A 23,141-nucleotide genomic window follows, 5' to 3' on the forward strand; every position below is an offset into this window, starting at 1 on the left:
ATTCACTGCTGCAGGTCCCCTAGCCCTCCTGTGATAGTCATGTGCAGGCCCATAGGGTTTCTACACAGATCCTGCTATAAGCTGAATTGTGTCCCTTCCAAATCTGTAAGTTGAAGTACTAACTGCCAGCAATTCAAAACATGATTGCAGTCAGAAGTGTGGTCTTTATGAAGAAAAAGATGTTAAATGTGGTCACTAACATGTACCCTAATCCAACATGACTGGTGTCTAAGAGGAGATCAGGACACAAACATCCACAAAGGGAAGACCATGTGAAAACATGGAGAAGATGGTCATCTGCAAGCCACGGAGAGAGGCCACAGATGGAACCAACCTTGCCAACCACTTGATTGTACTCTTGGCCTCTAGTATTGTGAGAGAATAAACTTCTGTAGATGAAGCTCCTCAGTCTGTGGTACTTTGTTATGGATCCCAGCAAATTAATACTGATCCATTCTCCTCTCATGGGATGGAGCAGGGGACCTGGGGCACACTGGATGTACAGTAATTATGTTTCTGTGTCTCCAAGTAATTTATTAGATCCTCTTGTGTAGGAGCCACAACTTCTTCGTTTCTATATTCTTGGGCTTAAGAGGGCTATGGTATGCATGGTGATTTTGAAGGAATGCAAGAGTGATGGCATAATCTCCTTTTTGAAGAACTTCCTTCAAATTTTAGTAACATGGAGAGTGCAGAGGCCACATTACTCTGTAAATAGTCCAATTAATCATTAGTACCAGTTTTTGTCATGACAAAGGGTCATGAGGCTTAATGATGTAGACCAGTTGCAAGTCACTGGAAAAGGTAGGATCAAGGTTTAGATAATGTGGCCATGGCCATGACAACATTGATACCTGGAGCAGCTGACTTTAAGAGCAGTGCTTGTTTCTGGCACTTCACCTGAAGTCAAATGAAGGTAAGTCAATTCACCAAAACTACAAGACATTAAGACCTAGCATATTCTATCACTTTCATTCTTATGTGAGAAACAGACATAACTCCACAAAAATAAAGATAACAGTAAACTGAGCTTGAGGGAAAGCCCACCAAAGCACCAATGTGCCCACAGAATGGGGCAGTGGTGTGGTGGGTCCATAAAAGTACAATGCTCTCTCTTTCCCTAAAAATATATATTTTTTAAAAGAGATAAGCACATCTCATCCTAGCTTTTCATGCATATTGGACACTGCATAGCCTGGAAAAGACCAGACTGACTGGTCGGAACTCTGGTACCAGAAAAGCAATATTAAGAGAGGGCTGGAGAAAGCCCACATGAATGCAGTGGGAGGGGTTCCCTCCTGTCACCTGTCACTGCAGTGCATCCCTGCCCCCAAGACCATCCACGCTTAGGTGTGATGACTCTTAGCCTTAGAAATAAAAACTGCTAGGGGAACCTGCGTGTCTCAATTGGTTAAGCATCCAATTCTTGCTTTCAGCTCAGGTCATCATCTCATAGATTGTGCTGACTCTGTGCTTATAGCATGGAGCCTGCGTGGGATTCTCTCTCCCTCTCTCTCTCTGCCACTTCCCTGCTCACACTCTCTCTCTTAAAATAAATAAATAAACTTAAATATATACATACATACATATATGCTGCCAGTTGTTGTTTTTTTAAATTTTTTGTTAATGTTTATTTATTGTTGAGGGACAGAGCATGAGCAGGGGAAGGGAAGTGAGAGGGAGACACAGAATCGGAAGCAGGCTCCAGGCTCTGAGCTGTCAGCACAGAGCCTGACGCTGGGCTCGAACTCACAAACCACAAGATCATGACCTGAGCCGAAATCGGATGTTCAACCAACTGAGCCACCCAGGTGCCCCAATGCTGCCAGTTGTTTTACCAACCAAAAGGGAGTTATTCAGGAAAAAAAAATTGCAATCCAGGACAAACAAGCTTCAGCAAAACCATAGATAGCCAAGTCTAAAGAACAAAGGGAGTTACGGGGTTTTTTTAGGGGGAGGTTATTTGTTTATTTTTTTCCAGGAGAAAAGGGGAGTCGGGGAAGGGGGTTATAAACTAAAATTCACGGAATAACCTTGGAGTTTGAAGTGTGGTGGCTTCTCACTGGCAGAGCTCTTGTTGGGGAGAAGGGGTTCTGGGTTGTGGTGACAAGGAAAGCCCTTCTTCCTGCAGCTGGGATAGTAAAGTAGTGCAAGGTCAAGTCTGTCTCTTCCTATTGGGTCTAAGTGGTAGGGTGTGACAGTGCCCCCTGACAAACCTCCCCACTCCATTTCAGTGGGGGTCACATGACTAATTTTCACATGACAAAGGCACTTCTAGAATGGGGCTATTGCTATTGCTCTTTGGAAAACTCCTGAACAGCATCTGCTGATACACCACTAACTTCATAGTTAAAGCTCACTGAATGATGTATGTGATTACTTTCTAAAATGGCAGATGGAAGCTGGAGTTGACAAGGCTGGAGCCCAAATGTCAAAACTGACATGGCCTCCTGAGGACTGAAGATAATACAGCCATGAAGGTAATAGCTGACATTGATTACATGCTCGCTGCGTGCTCCCTGGTCTGTGTCCTAAGTACCTCACACACACACATCATCTGATTCCATCATGACTTCAGATAGGCACTGGCATTATTCTCCTATTTTACAGAATCTGAGGCTCTAAATACCAAGGCAGTAAGGTGTTAAGTAATTAGTTCAAGGCACCACGTGTAAGTGTCTTCAGAGGAGGAAGGTGCCAAATTCTGTCACTGGGCAGCATACTCACTCCCCAAAGGCTGAGACTACTGGCTCCTATTAGCTCACGGTTGTCCCAATCTCAGGGATTCGCTCTTGGCCAAACTGAAGCCATTTCACCTGGGAATTAGTGCCCCAGTCCAATACCAACCAATGGGGTACAAGATGCCATCTCCTGTCTCAAAGTGACATCCACTCTATAATACAATTCCTGCCCCAGGGCTCATCGTGAGATCAGGCTCCCCCAAGACCACACTCACTCAGCTTTTCCTCCTGCTCTACCCCACTCCCCTCAATCCTTTCCCCCAAGATCACTCCCTGAGTAAAACATTTGCTTCAGAGCCCCCATCTCAGGCTCTGCTTTTAGGGAACCCAGCCTGAGACAATGACTAAACCTGAACCAATTTGTGCACAGTAGTATTCACTGAGGGGCATACAGGTGCTGAAAGGCAGCCCAAGCCCTAAGGGCCCAGCTATGTAAAAGTGGCACCTTTTCCTCATTTACCCAAAGCCATTGATTCATCAAGACTCAGTCCTGATGAGCTGGGATTCAAAACTAAGGAATTCCAGTTTCAGAGATCCCCGTCTCTCAATCACTGTGTGGTGCTGCCTCCTTGTATTAAATAATACAAGTCAGATGAAGGCAAGGGAAGGGGAGAGCTGTGTAGATCCACAGTTGTTCTGAACCACTTCTCCCAAGAACAATCACAAGCTTCCAGAAGAGTCTGTTCCAAGAACTATGTTCCTGATCAATTTCAGAGTAAATGCTGACCTGATATTTCATAATCTGTAATTCCTACAAGACATTTTCCATCAAAGTCAGGGCATGGACACTGACACATTACTGCCATGTATTCATCATAGCCCTCAATTCCCCCAATTGTCCCCACAATGTCCTTTACAGCTGAAGGACCCAATCCACTCACTGGAGTTTCCATGTCACTCCTCTTTGATCTCTGTAGTTCAGTCTGGAACACTTCCTTAGTGTGTCTCTGACTTTTATTGAAAAACAAAATTCCAGCAAGTCAAGTTGAAGATCTTATTGGCTTTATTAAGCAATTCATGAATTGGCAGCATCCCACCTGACAGGGAGACAGATGCTCCCAGGAGGTGTACAAGATGCAGGGTTTTAGAGGAAGAAGGGTGGGGCAGGAAGTACTTAGAAGGAAAAGCAATGATTGTTTCAGGCCAGGACCCCTTCTCTGAGGGAAGGACCTGCAGGGTTTCTATCTTGCAGATGACTCATCAGGAAATTTCAGACAGACTGGTAAAAGGTCACCTTCCTGGGATAGGTTGAAAGTGTCATTAGTCTTGGTTTGCTGTGAGGTGGAATTTGCAGGCAGGTGACTCCACTCTGGGCTTGTTTCTTCTTTTTTAATCACTTTCATGACCTTGGTTTTGTTGAAGATTACACACCAGGTACAGATTAGGAGTAGGTACTCCTCTGTCAGGTTTGTCTGACTTTTTTTCAGGATTTCTTTCAGGTTTTCCTCCTCAGCAAGAATACCCCAGAGGTGATGCTCAGTTCTTTTCACCAAGTCCTATTAAGTGACACGCCGTCACTTCCTCCTTTCCCCGATGACACTCATTCATTTGCCAGGTCTCTCTCTGTGAGCTGCTCTTTCCTCTGGCAGCTCATGGGTGTTTGAGTGGTAGTACTTTGAAACTGTGTCAGTGTCCTCATCAATTATAATCAATCCTGTATTTATTATACCTGTGGGTAATTGTGTTTTCCTGTTTTATTCAATGGGTCATAATCGCTTCCCGTCCTTAGTTATCATGATGCCCAAATCATGCCTGATGGGCCCATAAAGCCTCTTGGGCTGTGTCCTTTGGATATGTCCCCATCACTTTTCAGGACAAGATGCTCCAGGCTCATCATGTGCTCCACCAGCCTGGATCAGCCATTTCTCTGAAAAGCCCTAGTTGCTTTCAGTGGAAAATGATGTTAATAAGCCAAGATTTGAGCACAAGGTGTGCTCATTGCCTTTACAGTGTCACTGTTTCTAAGAACTGTCTGTGGAGAAAGGTAGGGGATATGTGTTTTCACCTACGCACACACATCTATTTATCTTTAAGTCAATCTACCTATCATCTACCTCTCTAGAAAAGCAGGATTTTTTCACTGATATACTCAGTTCTAATCTCTGAATACATAATCTCATTCCAGTTTTCTCCCTTTCCATCAGTGACTCCCTTTTCCAACAGTGATAAACCTGGCTTCCATTTATCCCTAATATATTTACTTTTATCAGTTCCCCTTTATGTAACTAATCCCCACTCCAACACTTAACATTCATGGATCCCCTCCTCATACTACTTGTGTTGCCCATCCATATTTAGGATGTGGTGGCTCTCACAAGACCAGCCCCTCTGTGTGGACACTCTTCTCACTAAGCTTGGGCTCCCACATTCATGCCAGGCTGCTTCTATATGTGGACATACTCCCCTCCCTACTCTGTCTCTGTCTTTGAGTCATTGTGACTCCCTTTTCTGCCCTGGAGCCCCAAGGTAGGGCTGCCCACCTGCCTGTGTACCACCTGTTAGTTTAAAACTAAATTACCCAGGAAGGAAAGGCAATGGAAGAGAAGAGAGGAGAAAGGAAAGAAGGGGAAGGGAGTAAATGGGGGAAAAAGGAAGAATCCTGTGCAGCTTCTCATACCAACTGAATTGGACAAATGCTTTTAACTTTTATGCCCAATCCACTGACCAATCAACCATCTCTTATTTGATGTTCATTGTATTAGGACAGTAGGGGGCTGAGGTTAGGTCACAAAGAAAAAGCATATTCCCTGTCTGGCAGAACACCAGGGCAGATGAGATGAAAACTATATCAAAACTAGTAATAAAAACTGCTTCAATTGAGTGTTATAAAAAAAAAAATATGTGCTCCAAAACCGGAAGAATTAAACTTTCTCAGAAGTGGGCAAAGTAACAGTGTATTGACTCTCACCTACCTTAACATAACATGTTGGACTTCTGAACAAGCCCCACCCACCTAGTGACTGTGATGGTCAAAAACATCCAGTCATTGACCCTAACTCATCAGTTCTATGGATTCCCCCTTAATGTGCAGGAAGACATCAGTTAATACGTTGGTAAAGAGATGTTGATTGACACACTCAGTGTAATAGTTAATGTATAATATTCAAAATAAGATGTGTGATATGAATGTCACTATTATGGTCACCACAGAAATTATTGTTTCATTAAAGTTTGTTAATACAACTGTTGAGAAATTTTTATTATCAATCAGTTCTCAGGGGAATAGATGGTACTAATTGGGACCGGATAGGGTGAGTCTACGTGTCTGGCACTTATTAGCCACCTTCCTCACATTCCACAACATATAATGCTCCATGCAATACCAGGAAAACTTGTAATCCCTCGTCATCCATCACCAGCAGTACGTGAAGCCCATCTTCATTTCTGGGTTGTACTCACAAAGTAAATTGAAGTCTCTGGTGTTCTGGGACACAGGTTCTTGAAGAACAAAGGGGAAGTTCTTAGGGAAAGTCAGGCTCTACTCACACTCCCATCTCTCAGCTCAACCTTGAGAACAATAGGTTTTTCTGGTTGAATAATACCTTGACCATTTAATTTCAGGGGGATCTGCAACAGTTACAAAAGCATATGAAAACCAAAATGAAGTTCTACTGACAACAGAAGCAAAGCAGGTAAGACACATGAAGGAGAGTAAGAGTTTAAACATATAAATACTACGTTTAAATTCATATTCTCATATTCTTTAAACTTACTCTGTAAGCTGTCAAGACTGGAGTGTGGAAACATTCATCCATCATTCATTCAAAAGAATATCTATTGAGTGTCTACTCTACCAGGCTGGACACAATCTCATGTTGGTTTGTGTTCTTTTTTAATTTAAATTTTAGGTTTAAAGGATGAGTGTTTAAAATTTACAACAGTTTCTTAGTCATTATGGCATACCACTTAAAATGTGATACAGTTAATTTTGTATATGTTGAAGCTTGCAAAGTCAACCTGAGTGGACATTACACGTTTTATTGCATTGCCATCCTCAATGCTAAACATCCTCTCATCTCTCCCAGTGGAAATATCCATTCATGATAGCAGATTTCAATAGAAAGGGAACACAGCTTTGATTGGAGAAGGGCTCATGGAAGGTGGGGCCAAATAACCACAATGGTCTGGACCATGGGAGTCCCTCACATCTGACAGACATGCTTCACACCAGTGATTCTCAACCTTGCTTGCACATGACAACAATGGGGACACTTTTTTTTCAATATATGAAGTTTATTGTCAAATTGGTTTCCATACAACACCCAGTGCTCATCCCAAAAGGTGCCCTCCTCAATACCATCACCCACCTACCCCTCCCTCCCGCCCCCATCAACCCTCAGTTTGTTCTCAGTTTTGAAGAGTCTCTTATGCTTTGGCTCTCTCCCGCTCTAACCTCTTTTTTTTTTCCTTCTCCTCCCCCATGGGTTTCTGTTAAGTTTCTCAGGATCCACATAAGAGTGAAAACATATGATATCTGTCTTTCTCTGTATGGCTTATTTTACTTAGCATCACACTCTCCAGTTCCGTCCATGTTGCTACAAAGGGCCATATTTCATTCTTTCTCATTGCCACGTAGTACTCCATTGTGTACATAAACCATAATTTCTTTATCCATTCATCAATTGATGGACATTTAGGCTCTTTCCATAATTTAGCTATTGTTAAGAGTGCTTTTATAAACATTGAGGCACAAGTGCCCCTATGCATCAGTACTCCTGTACCCCTTGGGTAAATGCCTAGCAGTGCTACTGCTGGGTCATAGGGTAGGTCTATTTTTAATTTTTTGAAGAACCTCCACACTGTTTTCCAGAGTGGCTGCACCAATTTGCATTCCCACCAACAGTGCAAGAGGGTTCCCGTTTCTCCACATCCTCGCCAGCATCTATAGTCTCCTGATTTGTTCATTTTGGCCACTCTGACTGGTGTGAGGTGATATCTGAGTGTGGTTTTGATTTGTATTTCCCTGATGAGGAGCGACGTTGAGCATCTTTTCATGTGCCTGTTGGCCATCCGGATGTCTTCTTTAGAGAAGGGTCTATTCATGTTTTCTGCCCATTTCTTCACTGGGTTATTTGTTTTTGAGCTCTTTATAGATTTTGGATACTAGTCCTTTGTCCGATATGTCATTTGCAAATATCTTTTCCCATTCCGTTGGTTGCCTTCTAGTTTTGCTGACTGCTTCCTTTGCTGTGCAGAAGCTTTTTATCTCCATGAGGTACCAATAGTTCATTTTTGCTTTTCATTCCCTTGCCTTTGGGGATGTGTCGAGTAAGAAATTGCTACGGCTGAGGTCAGAGAGGTCTTTTCCTGCTTTCTCCTCTAGGGTTTTGATGGTTTCCTGTCTCACATTCAGGTCCTTTATCCATTTTGAGTTTATTTTTGTGAATGGTGTGAGAAAGTGGTCTAGTTTCAACCTTCTGCATGTTGCTGTCCAGTTCTCCCAGCACCATTTGGTAAAGAGACTGTCTTTTTTCCATTGGATGTTCTTTCCTGCTTTGTCAAAGATGAGTTGGCCATACGTTTGTGGGTCTAGTTCTGGGGTTTCTATTCTATTCCATTGGTCTATGTGTCTGTTTTTGTGCCAATACCATGCTGTCTTGATGATGACAGCTTTGTAGTAGAGGCTAAAGTCTGGGATTGTGATGCCTCCTGCTTTGGTCTTCTTCTTCAAAATTACTTTGGCTATTCGGGGCCTTTTGTGCTTCCATATGAGTTTTAGGATTGCTTGTTCTAGTTTCGAGAAGAATGCTAGTGCAATTTTGATTGGGATTTCATTGAATGTGTAGATAGCTTTGGGTAGTATTGACATTTTGACAATATTTATTCTTCCAATCCATGAGCAGGGAATGTTTTTCCATTTCTTTATATCTTCTTCAATTTCCTTTATAAGCTTTCTATAGTTCTCAGCATACAGATGATTTATATCTTTGGTTAGACTTATTCCTAGGTATTTTATGCTTCTTGGTGCAATTGTGAATGGGATCAGTTTCTTTATTTGTCTTTCTGTTGCTTCATTATTAGTGTATAAGAATGCAACTGATTTCTGTACATTGATTTTGTATCTTGCAACTTTGCTGAATTCATGTATCAGTTCTAGCAGACTTTTGGTGGAGTCTATCGGATTTTCCATGTATAATATCATGTCATCTGCAAAAAGTGAAAGCTTGACTTCATCTTTGCCAATTTTGGTGCCTTTGATTTCCTTTTGTTGTTTGATTGCTGATGCTAGCACTTCCAACACTATGTTCAACAACAGCGGTGACAGTGGACATCCCTGTCGTGTTCCTGATCTCAGGGGAAAGGCTCTCAGTTTTTCCCCATTGAGGATGATGTTAGCTGTGGGCTTTTCGTAAATGGCTTTCATGATCTTTAAGTATGTTCCTTCTATCCCGACTTTCATTGCTGAATTTTATCAAAGGCCTTTTCTGCATTGATTGACAGGATCATATGGTTTTATCTTTTCTTTTATTAATGTGATGTATCACGTTGATTGATTTGCGAATGTTGAACCAGCCCTGCATCCCAGGAATGAATCCCACTTGATCATGGTGAATAACTCTTTTTATATGCTGTTGAATTCGATTTGCTAGTATCTTATTGAGAATTTTTGCCTCCATATTCATCAGGGATATTGGTCTGTAGTTCTCTTTTTTTTACTGGGTCTCCGTCTGGTTTAGGAATCAAAGTAATACTGGCTTCATAGAATGAGTCTGAAAGTTTTCCTTCCCTTTCTATGTTTTGGCATAGCTTGAGAAGGATAGGTATTATCTCTGCTTTAAAAGTCTGGTAGAACTCCCCTGGGAAGCCATCTGGTCCTGGACTCTTATTTGTTGTGAGATTTTTGATAACTGATTCAATTTCTTCGCTGGTTGTGGGTCTGTTCAAGCTTTCTATTTCCTCCTGATTGAGTTTTGGAAGAGTGTGGGTGTTTAGGAATTTGTCCATTTCTTCCAGGTTGTCCAGTTTGTTGGCATAAAATTTTTCATAGTATTCCCTGATAATTGCTTGTGTCTCTGAGGGATTGGTTGTAATAATTCCACTTTCATTCATGATTTTATCTGTTTGGGTCATCTCCCTTTTTTTTTTTTTTTTTGAGAAGCCTGGCTAGAGGTTTGTCAATTTTGTTTATTTTTTCAAAAAACCAACTCTTGGTTTCATTGATCTGCTCTACAGGTTTTTTTTTCGACTCTATATTGTTTATTTCTGCTCTGATCTTTATTATTTCTCTTCTTCTGCTGGGTCTGGGGTGTCTTTGCTGCTCTGCTTCTATTTCCTATAGGTGTGCTGTTAGATTTTGTATTTGGGATTTTTCTTGTTTCTTGAGATAGGCCTGGATTGCCATGTATTTTCCTCTCAGGACTGCCTTTGCTGCGTCCCAAAGCATTTGGATTGTTGTATTTTCATTTTCGTTTGTTTCCATATATTTTTTAATTTCTTCTCTAATTGCCTGGTTGACCCACTCATTCGTTAGTAGGGTGTTCTTTAACCTCCATGCTTTTGGAGTTTTTCCAGACTTTTTCCTGTGGTTGATTTCAAGCTTCATAGCATTGTGGTCTGAAAGTATGCATGGTATGATCTCAATTCTTGTATACTTATGAAGGGCTGTTTTGTGACACAGTATGTGATCTATCTTAGAGAATGTTCCATGTGCACTCGAGAAGAAAGTATATTCTGTTGCTTTGGGATGCAGCATTCTAAATATATCTGTCAAGTCCATCTGATCCAATGTATCATTCAGGGCCCTTGTTTCCTTATTGACCGTGTGTCTAGATGATCTATCCATTTCTGTAAGTGGAGTGTTAAAGTCCCCTGAAATTACCACATTCTTATCAATAAGGTTGCTTATGTTTATGAGTAATTGTTTTATATATTTGGGGGCTCCCGTATTCGGCGCCTAGACATTTATAATTGTTAGCTCTTCCTGATGGATAGGCCCTGTAATTATTATATAATGCCCTTCTTCATCTCTTGTTACAGCCTTTAATTTAAAGTCTAGTTTGTCTGATATAAGTATGGCTACTCCAGCTTTCTTTTGACTTCCAGTGGCATGATAAATAGTTCTCCATACCCTCACTCTCAATCTGAAGGTGTCCTCAGGTTTAAAATGAGTCTCTTGTAGACAGCAAATAGATGGGTCTTGTTTTTTTTATCCATTCTGATACCCTATGTCTTTTGGTTGGCGCATTTAATCCATTTACATTCAGTGTTATTATAGAAAGATATGAGTTTAGAGTCATTGTGATGTCTGTAGGTTTCATGCTTGTAGCGATGTCTCTGGTACTTTGTCTCACAGGATCCCCCTTAGGATCTCTTGTAGGTCTGGTTTAGTGGTGACAAATTCCTTCAGTCTTTGTTTGTTTGGGAAGATCTTTATCTCTCCTTCTATTCTAAATGACAGACTTGCTGGATAAAGGATTCTCAGCTGCATATTTTTTCTGTTCATCACATTGAAGATTTCCTGCCATTCCTTTCTGGCCTGGCAAGTTTCAGTAGAGAGATCAGTCACGAGTCTTATAGGTCTCCCTTTATATGCTAGAGCACGTTTATCCCTAGCTGCTTTCAGAATTTTCTCTTTATCCTTGTATTTTGCCAGTTTCACTATGATACGTCATGCAGAAGATCGATTCAAGTTACGCCTGAAGGGAGTTCTCTGTGCCTCTTGGTATTCAATGCCTTTTTCCTTCCCCAGATCCGGAAAGTTCTCAGCTATTATTTCTTCAAGTACACCTTCAGCACCTTTCCCTCTTGCTTCCTCTTTTGGAATACCAATTATGCGCATATCATATCTCTTTAGTGCATCACTTAGTTCTCTAATTTTCCCCTCATACTCCTGGATTTTTTTATCTCTCTTTTTCTCAGCTTCTTCTTTTTCCATAATTTTATCTTCTAGTTCACCTATTCTCTCCTCTGCCTCTTCAATCCGAGCTGTAGTTGTCTCCATTTTATTTTGCAGTTCATTGATAGCATTTTTTAGCTCCTCCTGGCTGTTCCTTATTCCCTTGATCTCTATAGCAAGAGATTCTCTGCTGTCCTTTATACTGTTTTCAAGCCCAGCAATTAATTTTATGACTATTATTCTAAATTCACTTTCTGTTATATTGTTTAAATCATTTTTGATCAGTTCGTTAGCTGTTGTTACTTCCTGGACGTTTTTCTGAGGGGAATTCTTCCGTTTGGTCATTTTGGATAGTCCCTGGAGTGGTGCGGGACTGCGGGGCACTTTCCCTGTGCTGTCTTGAATAACTTGCGTTGGTGGGCGGGGCCGCAGTCAGACCTGATGTCTGCCCCCAGCCCACCGCTGGGGCCACAGTCAGACTGGTGTGTGCCTTCTCTTCCCCTCTCCTAGGGGCGGGATTCACTGCGGGGGGCATGGCCCATCTGGGCTACTTGCACACTGCCAGGCTTGTGGTGCTGGGGATCTGGCATATTAGCTGGGGTGGATCGGCAAGGTGCACAGGGGTGGGAGAGGCAGGCTCAACTCGCTTTTCCTTTGGAGATCTGCTTCAGGAGGGGCCCCTCTTCCGTGGGCCTCTCGTCTGCACTTGGCTCCAGAGACTCCATTCTGCTAGTCTTCTGGTGGTTTTCTGGGTTATTTAGGCAGGTGTAGGTGGAATCTAAGTGATCAGCAGGACGCACGGTGAGCTCAGCGTCCTCCTATGCCACCATCTTCCCAGCTACCTCCAATGGGGACACTTTTAAAGCCACACTCTGGGTGAATTATGTAAGAATTTCTGAGATGGCCTGAATCCACTGACTCCAATGTACAAGTAGGGGTTGAGAACCATGGTTATGAGAGCATCTGTAAGTTGTGGTAGAGAATAGCATCATTCGAAAGTCGTGTTTCACTAATAACTGCACATCATGACTATGCATAATATTTTCCCTTCCTTTCAGGGGATTTGAAATAAATTTAAAACATTGTCAAGTTCTAAAGTCTGTGCATAATCACTCATGATAGTTTACCTGACTAGATGTCCCTTATTATTGGGTGCTAATAAACCACAGATGTGGCACTCAGAGCTGAAGGACGCTTAAAGGTCACAGATGACTCCAAATAGATTCTCTGGCCAATGGAACAAATTATAAGGATAAATGAGCCCATACAAACACACACACACACACACACACACACACACACACACACACACACACCCCATATCTCTTAGTTTTTTTAAAAAAAGTAGAACATTCTTTGTGTGGAAAGTTCTCTGACCTGTGTTTCCTCACAAGGTTTGAAGGAGAAGTTCTGAAGGAGTGTGACAAGGGCAAGTTTCATGTTCATGATCGCAAACCTCATGCCAATGCAGTTTCGGGGTCCAGTTCCAAAAGGCAGGTATATGTAAGGATTTATGCTGTCCTTGTTCTTCTTGCTGAACCTGGTTCCACAAATCGAGTTGGAAACAAGTTAGTGAAACATAAAAACCACAAGAGCCACATGTGTGGGGTTCTCAACCAGGACTACACAGGACACTCTTGGGGGGCTAGTCACTGAAATCCTACCATGCTTATTCTGCGGTGACAACTGTAAGCTACATATCCTCTGCATTCCCCTACCCTGTGGGAGCAGTCAGTCTTGTTGAGGAGATGAGATGAATGTTGTTAAAGGAAAGAGTTATCTTAAACACTAGAATTACAGTCAGGGTGGGGAGATGTTCACAGTCTGAAAGGCAATGAGACTGACTGAAGGAAAGGCAGGTTCCTGCCTCCACTGACTTATGTTGGTCATGTGCTCATGGAAGAAGGAAGCAGGAGAAATGCCTCCCATGATTTAGAATGTTATTTTTCCCTCCTCTTCCCTCTCCTCCCACCTTGAATCCCCCAACCACTATGACAGGCCAGCTGGTCAGAAGATTTACATGAGCACACGATGCTGCTCCACTGTAATCACATTCACTAATGTGTATACTCAGTATAATCGCTGAATTCTTGGTCACCTGTTTCATGAGTCTAAAATTTCCTGAAGGTTAGTTCTATGTTTTATTCAAAACTGATTCCTCAATATTTGATTATATTAAAGGAAAATGTGGATTTGGGGAAAGTGATAATGACATTGTCAGTAGTATTTTTTTTTTAAGTCCTTATATTATTGGGGCAGCTGAGTGGCTCAGTTGGTTAAACATCCAACTCTTGATTTCGGCTCAGCTCATGATCTCACGGTTTGTGAATTCCAGTCCCACCTTGGGCTCTGCACTGACATCTCAGAGGCTGCTTGGGATTCTGTCTCTCTCTCTCTCCATCTCCCTCTGCCCCTCCCCTGCTTGTGCTTGCTCTTCTCTCTCTCTCTCAAATAAATAAATAAATTTTTTAAATGAATGAAGTCCTTATATTATGGAGAACATTCTGGAATATTTACAGATGATGTGCCTTGAAGTAATACGGCATAATATGAGGAATTGTAATGGCATGTGGTTGGGGCAGCTGATATGGGTTAGTGGTTGTTGGGCAGGTGACGGGCACATATAGATGTATTGAAAGTATTTCATAGAACTCTGTCTATAGAATATGCTTGTGCATGTGCCAAAAATTCTCCATAATAGACATTTTTAATATGTGGATTTGGCACTGTCTGGCACAGTCCCTGACACACATAGGTAAGCACTTCATATCATGACTGAGTGAATCACAGAGAAGTACCAGGAGTCTCTGGTTTCTGAGAAGCTACAGGAGCAGGGACTTGCTGACCTTTCTGGTCCAGAAAACAGGTGACTTGGTCAATTCTGACTTCTTTTAGCAAGTACTATATGTAGGCATGATGCTAGCACTAGGGCCACCATGCAACAAGACAAGGGCCCTGCCATCAGGGAGCTTAGAGTCAGGGCTGAAAGTCTGGATCCCTACAAAGTTCACTCCAAATTTTTATCACCAATACAATAAACAGGAAAGTACCAACTGTTTGCAGAATTCAAGCTGTGCCCAAAGCCAGACTCTGCTCTGGATTCCCAGAGAGAAAGCTCAAGACCCCTCCTCCAAGGAGGATGTCTCAGATGGCTAGAGAGCAGATGACTTTGCTTTGGATGAACCCCAGGTACCAAGTCAGGTGGGAGATAGCACAGGACTGCAGCCACAGACAGCACAGGATCTGTGTGCGCCCCCATCCTCATGAGGTTGCTCCTCTTGCCAGGAATGAGGACTCTAAGCTCCAAGCCTCTCAGCTCTACAGATAGCAGAAACGGTGGCCAAGGTTTACAAACATGGAATGTGAGGACATAGGGGGAGAATTCAGAGAGCTACAGTGGACAGAAAAACGTTAAGGGAAAAAAGTCCCATTTCCTTGAATAAGATGATTATGATATATGCATATAATCACAAACACAAATACAATATGTTGCTTATAGTTTACTGTTACATTAAGTAGCTCAAAAACATATAATGCCACCCTAACTTTTAGTAATCTATATATGCATAGAAAAGTGTCCACAAGGACATACATTATTAATAATCTTGACATATTGGGACTGACAATGATGTTAATATTCTTTCTTCTCAACTACAGTTTGTAAAAATTTTTATGAACTTTTTAAATTTAAGTTTTTGTTAAAATACAGTGCAATATTAGTTTCGGGAGTAGAATTCAATGATTCGTAACTTATATACAAAACCCAATGCTCATTATAAGTGCCCTTATTACTCATAATCATCTATCCAGACCAACTCCCACCCACCTCCCTCCATCAACTCTCAGTTTATTCTCTATATTTAAGAGTCTCTCGTGGTGGAGTGCCTGGGTAGCTCAGTCAGTTGGCTCAGGTCATGATCTCAGGGTTCATGGGTACGAGCCCTGTATTGGGTTCTGTGCTGACAGCTCAGAGCCTGGAGCTTGCTTTGGATTCTGTGCCTCCCTCTTTCTCTCTCTGCCCTTTCCCTGCTTGTTATCTCCCTCTCTCTCTCTCCCTCTCTCTCTCTCTCAAAAATAAATAAATATTTAAAAAACATTTTATTTTGATGAGGTCCCAACAGTTCATTTTTGCTTTTGTTTCCCTTGCCTCCGGAGACGTGTTGAGTAAGAAGTTGCTGTGGCCAAGATCAAAGAGGTTTTTGCCTGATTTCTCCTCAAGGATTTTGATGGCTTCCTGTCTTGATTTAGTTCTTCATCCATTTTGAGTGTATTTTTGTGTATGGTGTAAGAAAGTGGTCCAGGTTCATTCATCTGCATGCTGCTGTCCAGTTTTGCCAGCACTGCTTGGTGAAAAGACTGTCTTTACTCCATTGGATATTCTTTCCTGCTTTGTCAAAGATTAGTTGGCTGTATGTTTGTGGGTCCATTTCTGGGTTCTCTAGTTTGTTCCATTGATCTGTCTGTTTTTGTGCCAGTACCATACTGTCTTGATGATTACAGCTTTGTAATACAGCTTGAAGTCCAGAATTGTGATGCCTCCTGCTTTGGTTTTCTTTTTCAAGATTGCTTTAGCTATTCATGGTCTTGGTTCAAAGAAGACATCCAGATGGCCAACTGGCACATGAAAAAATGCTCAACATCACTCATCATCAGGGAAATACACATCAAAACCACAATGAGATACCACCCCACACCTGTCAGAATGGCTAACATTAACAACTCAGGCAACAGATGTTGGCAAGAATGTGGAGAAAGAGGATCTCTTTTGCACTGCTGGTGGGAATGCAAACTGGTGAAGCCACTCTGGAAAACAGTATGGAGGCTCCTCAAAAAATTAAAATAGGACTTCCCTACAGCCCAGCAATTGTACTACTAGGTATTTATACAAGGGATACAGATATGCTGTTTCAAAGGGGCACATGCACTCCAATGTTTACAGCAGTGCTATTAACAATAGCCAAAGTATGGAAAGAGCCCAAATGTCCATCGATAGATGAATGGATAAAGAAGATGTGGTATATATATACAATGGAGTATTACTCAGCAATCAAAAAGAATGAAATCTTGCCATTTGCAACTACATGGATGGAACTAGAGGGTATTATGTTAAGCAAAATTAGTCAGAGAAAGACAAGTATCATATGACTTCACTCATATGAGGACTTTAAGAGACAAAACAGATAAACATGCAGGAAGGGAAACAAAAATAATATAAAAACAGGGAGGGGGACAAAAACATAAGGGACCTTTAAATATGGAGAACAAACAGAGGGTTGCTGGAGGGTTGAGGGAGGGGTGATCGGCTAAATGGGTAAGAGGTATTAAGGAACCTACTCCTGAAATCATTGTTGACTATGTGTTAACTAACTTGTATGTAAATTTAAAAAACAAATTTAGGGGCGCCTGGGTGGTTCAGTCGGTTAAGCGGCCGACTTCGGCTCAGGTCATGACCTCGCGGTCCATGAGTTCAAGCCCTACGTCAGGCTCTGTGCTGACAGCTCAGAGCCTGGAGCCTGTTTCAGATTCTGTGTCTCCCTCTCTCTGCCCCTCCCCTGTTCATGCTCTGTCTCTCCCTGTCTCAAAAATAAATGAAACGTTAAAAAATTTTTTTAAATAAATTAAAAAAAACCAAATAACCTAAAAAAATTTTTTTTGAGTCTCTTGTGGTTTCTTTTACCTTCTTTTCTCTTTTTCCCTGCCCTTCCCCTATGTTCATCTTTTCTGTTTCTTACATTTTACATATGACTGAAATCATATGTTATGTCTTTCTTTGACTTATTTTGCTTAGCATAATATGTTCTAGCTCCATCCACATCATTGCAAGTGGCAAGATTTCATTCCTTTTGATGGCTGAATAATTTTCCATTGTGTGTGTGTGTGTGTGTGTATGTGTGTGCGCACACGCAGACACACACACACACACACACACATCTTCTTTATCCATCAGTCAGTGGACTTTTGTGCTTTCTCCATAGTTTGGATATTGTTGATAATGCTACTATAAACACTGGGGTGTATGTACCCCTTAGAATCTGTATTTTAGTATCTTTTGGGCAAATACTATAATACAATTGCTGGATCATAGGGTAGCTCTACTTTTAGTTTTTTGAGGACCTCCATACTCTTCCCCAGAGTGGTGCACCAGTTTGCATTCCTACCAGCAGTGCAAGAAGATTCCCTATCTCTGCATCCTTGCCAACACCTGTTGCTTCTTGTGTTGTTAATTTTAGCCATTCTGACATGTTTTGAGGTGGTATCTCATTGTAATTTTGATTTGTAGTTCCCTGATGATAGGTGATATCGAGCATCTTTTCATGTGTCTGTTAACCATCTGGATGTCTTCTTTGGAAAAGTGTCTATTCATGTCTTCTGCTCATTTCTTAACTGGGTTGTTTGGTTTTTTTTTTTTTTTGGTGTTGATGTTTCTTATAAATTTTGGATTCTACCCCTTTATCATATATGTCATTTGCAAATATCTTCTCCCATTCTGTTGGTTGCCTTTTAGTTTTGTTCATTGCTTCCTTCACTGTGCAGAAGCTTTTTATCTTGATGAGGTCCCAGTAGTTCATTTTTGCTTTTGTTTTCCTTGCCTTTGGTGATGTGTCTAGTAAGAAGTTGCTCCAGTCAAGGTCAAAGAGGTTGCTGTCTGTGCTCTCCTCTAGGACTTTGATGGTTTCCTGTTTCACATTTAGGTCTTTCATCTATTTTGAATTTATTTTTGTATACAGTGTAAGAAAGTAGTTCAGGGGGAACTGGGTGACTTGGTTAAATGTCCGACTTCAGTTCAGGTCATGATCTCATGATGCGTGGGTTCGAGCCCCAGTTGAGCTGACAGCATGGAGCCCGCTTCGGATTCTCTGTCTCCCTCTATCTCTCTGTCTCCCCACCCCCATTCATGCTCTCTCTCGCTCTCTCTCTCTCTCCCTCTCAAACAAACAAAATTAAAAAAAAAAGAAAGTGGTCCAGATTTATTCTTCTACATGTTGTCATCCACTTTTCCCAACACCTTTTGTTTAAGCGACTTTTTTCCACTAGACATTCTTTCCTGCTTTGTCAAAGATTAGTTGACCATATAAATGTGTGTCCATTTCTGGGTTTTCTATTGTGTTCCACTGACCTATGTTTCTGTTTTTGTGCTAGTACCTTACTGTCTTGATGACTACAACTTTGTAATATAGCTTGAAATCTAGAATCACGATGCCTTCAGTTTTGTTTTCCTTTTTCAAAATTGCTTTGGCTATTTGGGATCTTTTCTTATTCCATACAAATTTTAGGTTTGTTTGTTCTAGCTCTGTGAAAAATGTTAGTGTTATTTTGATAGGGGTTGCATTAAAAATTGATAACCCTGGGGCGCCTGGGTGGCTCAGTCGGTTAAGCGGCCGACTTCGGCTCAGGTCACGATCTCGTGGTCCGTGAGTTCGAACCCCGTGTCGGGCTCTGTGCAGACGGCTCAGAGCCTGGAGCCTGTTTCAGATTCTGTGTCTCCCTCTCTCTGACCCTCCCCCATTCGTGCTCTGTCCTCTCTGTCTCAAAAATAAATAAACGTTAAAAAAAATTAAAAAAAAAATGATAACCCTTAGCCAAACTTATCAAAAATAAAAGAGAAAGGACTCAAATAAATAAAATCATGAATTAAAGAGGAGAGATCACAACACCACAGAAGCACAAACACTTATAAGAGAACACTATGAAAAATTATAGGCCAACAAACTGGACAATCTGGAAGAAATGGATGAATTCCTGGAAACTCACACACTATCAAACCTCAAACAGGAAGAAATAGAAAATTTGAACAGACCTATAACCAGCAAAGAAATTGAATCAGTAATCAAAAATCTGCCAGCAAACAAAAGTCCTGGGCCAGATGGCTTTCCAGGAGAATTCTACCTGACATTGAAAAAAGAGTTAATACTTATTCTTCTCAAACTGTACCAAAAAATAGAAATGGAAAGAAAACTCCCCAACTCATTCTCTGAAGCCAGCATTTCCTTGATTCCAAAACCAGACAAAGTCCCCACCAAAAAAGGGGAATCACAGGCTAATATTCCTAATGAACCTGAATGCAAAATTCTCAATGAGAGGAGGAGCCAAGATGGTGGAACAGCATGGAAGTTTTTTCTGTGTCTCACATCCATGAAACACAGCCAGACCAACACTAAACCATACTGCATACCTAGAAAACTGATCGGGGGATCAACACAACACTGCACAACCTGAACCACAGAATTCAGCAGGTATGCAGTGCGGAGAGGTGATCTTGGGGAGCGAGAAGCTGTGGTGGGCAGGGAGCCACTTTTGTGGGCAGAGAGAGGATGGAAACAGGAGGGAGAATACGGGAAAAGCACCCCTCCGCAAAAGCAGCTGGAGAGAAAGTGGAAACTGGAAACAGCCACAGGGACTAAAGGAGAAAGGAGAGGGCTTAAATTCCATTAAGACTATAAACAAGGGGAGTGCAGAGTCTGCAACTCCACAGCTGGATACCTGGCGGTGCTCTGGTGGGAAGGGAGAATCCCCAGGAGCAGAGTGGGGTCCAAGAGGTTCTTGGGCCACACAGGGAAAAGCAGTTCCACTGCTGGAAGGACATTTGGTAGAAACCGTTGAAGCCATTTGGTCCCAGCAGACCCCAGAGAATGGCCACATTTGCTGGTGCTGGAACAAGGTTGTTAAGGGTGAAGCCTGGTGCCAGATGTGTGTTGTGATTTTCCATAATCCCTGAAACGCTGCTGCTACACTATCTTGTGAACTTTTCTAGGGCGGGCTGGCATCTGGCCGCAGTCTCAGAGCACCAGCAGCAGCAGTGTCCAGCAAGCGTTCCTGGGTGCAGCCGACATTCGGCCATTGCGCGGTGAGACCCTCCCACGGAGGGGCGGAATGGGGCAAAGCCCCAGTCCCTCAGAAGTAAGGGGCCAGGGAAAACAGCCACATCTGAGATAAAACTCAAGAGAGAGGTACTGCCTGGGACTTGGTCACAGACAGTGAAAAAGCGGGGAGTGGACGAAAGCTGAAGACAGAGGATGGGTTCACGATTGCTGATCAGGGAGAACAGAGTTCCGATGCTAGAGACTGGGTAGCAAGTTGGCACCATTTTCACTGCTCCCGCAATTGTGCATACGCACCTATGACCACCACAACACCCCACCCCAGTGGGCTAGCAGTGCCATCTAGTGGAGAACAGAGCTGTTACACTGAGCCCCGCCCAACTGGGCCAACCTTGCTCTTCAAGAACGTAAGTCTCACCGCCTGCTTAGTTTATGGACTATAAACCGCTTCATAGTCTGACTTCTAGGGGAAAGCAAAGTAATTTCAGTCCTGCTTCAATCTGTTGGCAGATCCATCTATTCAATTTTCGTTTTTTTTTCTCCTTTTCACTTTTTATTGAATGCAGAAAGAGAAAAAATTCATTTTTATTTTCAATTTTTATTAAAAATATTTTTCTTTAATTTTTTACTATATTTTTACTTTTGTGTAAATATTTTCAAATTCTATTTTACTTCCATCATTTTATTTTAGTCTACTTCAGTATATTCACTTTTTCAAATCTTCAAATGATTTCCTTTTTTTTCTTTTTCTTTTTTGTCTTGTTTCTTTTCTTTTTCTTGAATACAGGGGAAAAACTTCATATTTACTTTCAGTTTCTATTAAAACTATTTTTCTTTAATTTTCTTTAATTTGGGGGAAGAATCAAAGTAATGCTGGCTTCATGGAATGAGTCTGGAAGTTTTCCTTCCTTTTCTATTTTTTGGAACAGCTTGAGAAGCATAGGTATTATCTCTGCTTTAAATGTCTGGTAGAATTCCCCTGGGAAGCCATCTGGTCCTGGATTCTTATTTGTTGGGAGATTTCTGATGACTGATTCAATTTCTTTGCTGAATATGGGTCTGTTCAAGTTTTCTATTTCTTCCTGTTTGAGTTTTGGAAGTGTGTGGGTGCTTAGGAATTTGTCCATTTCTTCCAGGTTGTCAAGTTTGTTGGCATATAATTTTTCATAGTATTCCCTGATAATTGCTTGTATTTCTGAGGGATTGGTTGTAATGATTCCATTTTCATTCATGATTTTATCTATTTGGGTCATCTCCCTTTTCTTTTTGAGAAGCCTGGCTAGAGGTTTGTCAATTTTGTTTATTTTTTCAAAAAACCAAATCTTGACTTCATTGATCTGCTCTACAGTTTTTTTAGATTCTATATTGTTTATTTCTGCTCTGATCTTTATTATTTCTCTTCTTCTGCTGGGTCTGGGGTGTCTTTGCGGCTCTGCTTCTATTTCCTTTAGGTGTGCTGTTAGATTTTGTATTTGGGATTTTTCTTGTTTCTTGAGATAGGCCTGGATTGCCATGTATTTTCCTCTCAGGTCTGCCTTCGCTGCTTCCCAAAGCGTTTGGATTGTTGTATTTTCATTTTCGTTTGTTTCCATATATTTTTTAATTTCTTCTCTAATTGCCTAGTTGACCCACTCATTCTTTAGTAGAATGCTCTTTAACCTCCACGCTTTTGGAGATTTTCCAGACTTTTTCCTGTGGTTGGTTTCAAGCTTCATAGCATTGTGGTCTGAAAGTGTTCATGGTATGAGCTCACTTCTTGTACACTTATGAAGGGGTGTTTTGTGACCCAGTATGTGATCTATCTTGGAGAATGTTCCATGTGCACTCGAGAAGAAAGAATATTCTGTTGCTTTGGGATGCAGTGTTCTAAATATATCTGTCAAGTCCATCTGATCCAATGTATCATTCAGAGCCCTTGTGTCTTTATTGACCATGTGTCTAGATGATCTATCCATTTCTGTAACTGGGGCATTTAAGTCCCCTGCAATTACTACATTCTTTCAATGTTTGCTTATGTTTGTGAGTAATTGTTTTATATATTTGGGGGCTCCTGTATTCGGCACATAGACGTTTATAATTGTTAGTTCTTCTTGATGGATAGACCTGTAATTATTATATAATGCCCTTCTTCATCTCTTGTTACAGCCTTTAATTAAAGTCTAGTTTGTCTGATATAAGTATGGCTACTCCAGCTTTCTTTTGACTTCCAGTGGCATGATAAATAGTTCTCCATCCCCTCACTCTCAATCTGAAGGTGTCCTCAGGTCTAAAATGAGTCTCTTGTAGACAACAAATAGATGGGTCTTGTTTTTTTAATCCATTTTGATACCCTATGTCTTTTGGTTGGAGCATTTAGTCCATTTACATTCAGTGTTATTATAGAAAGATATGGGTTTAGAGTCATTGTGATGTCTGTAGGTTTCGTGCTAGTAGTGATGTCTTTGGTACTTTGTCTCACAGGATCCCCCTTAGGATGTCTTGTAGGGCTGGTTTAGTGGTGATGAATTCCTTCAGTTTTTGTTTGTTTGGGAAGGCCTTTATCACTCCTTCTATTCTGAATTACAGACTTGCTGGCTGAAGGATTCTCAGCTGCATATTTTTTCTGTTCATCACATTGAAGATTTCCTGCCATTCCTTTCTGGCCTGCCAAATTTCAGTAGATAGGTCTGCCAGTACTCCTATGTGGTTACCTTTGTAAAGTAGAGCCTGTTTATCCCTAGCTGCTTTCAGAATTTTCTCTTTATC

The 23,141-nt window shown here is 41.5% G+C and overlaps 1 protein-coding gene across 1 annotated transcript in view; it reads right to left on the bottom strand.

Moving 5' to 3' along the window:
* Positions 1-3,721: 3,721 nt before the first annotated feature.
* The window catches only part of LOC106981197 (cytochrome P450 3A12), a 67,096-nt gene continuing 47,676 nt past the window's right edge, over positions 3,722-23,141 (bottom strand). Inside the window, exons 12-13 of the mRNA XM_015079337.3 lie at positions 12,955-13,117; positions 3,722-6,308 (exon numbers count right to left, since the gene is read on the bottom strand). Coding sequence (XP_014934823.2) covers positions 6,213-6,308; positions 12,955-13,117 — 259 coding nt within the window. The 3' untranslated portion in view covers positions 3,722-6,212. The remainder of the gene's footprint in view (positions 6,309-12,954; positions 13,118-23,141) is intronic.

Source organism: Acinonyx jubatus, chromosome E3 (genome assembly GCF_027475565.1).
Source record: "Acinonyx jubatus isolate Ajub_Pintada_27869175 chromosome E3, VMU_Ajub_asm_v1.0, whole genome shotgun sequence".
Taxonomy (NCBI): Eukaryota; Metazoa; Chordata; class Mammalia; order Carnivora; family Felidae; genus Acinonyx; species Acinonyx jubatus.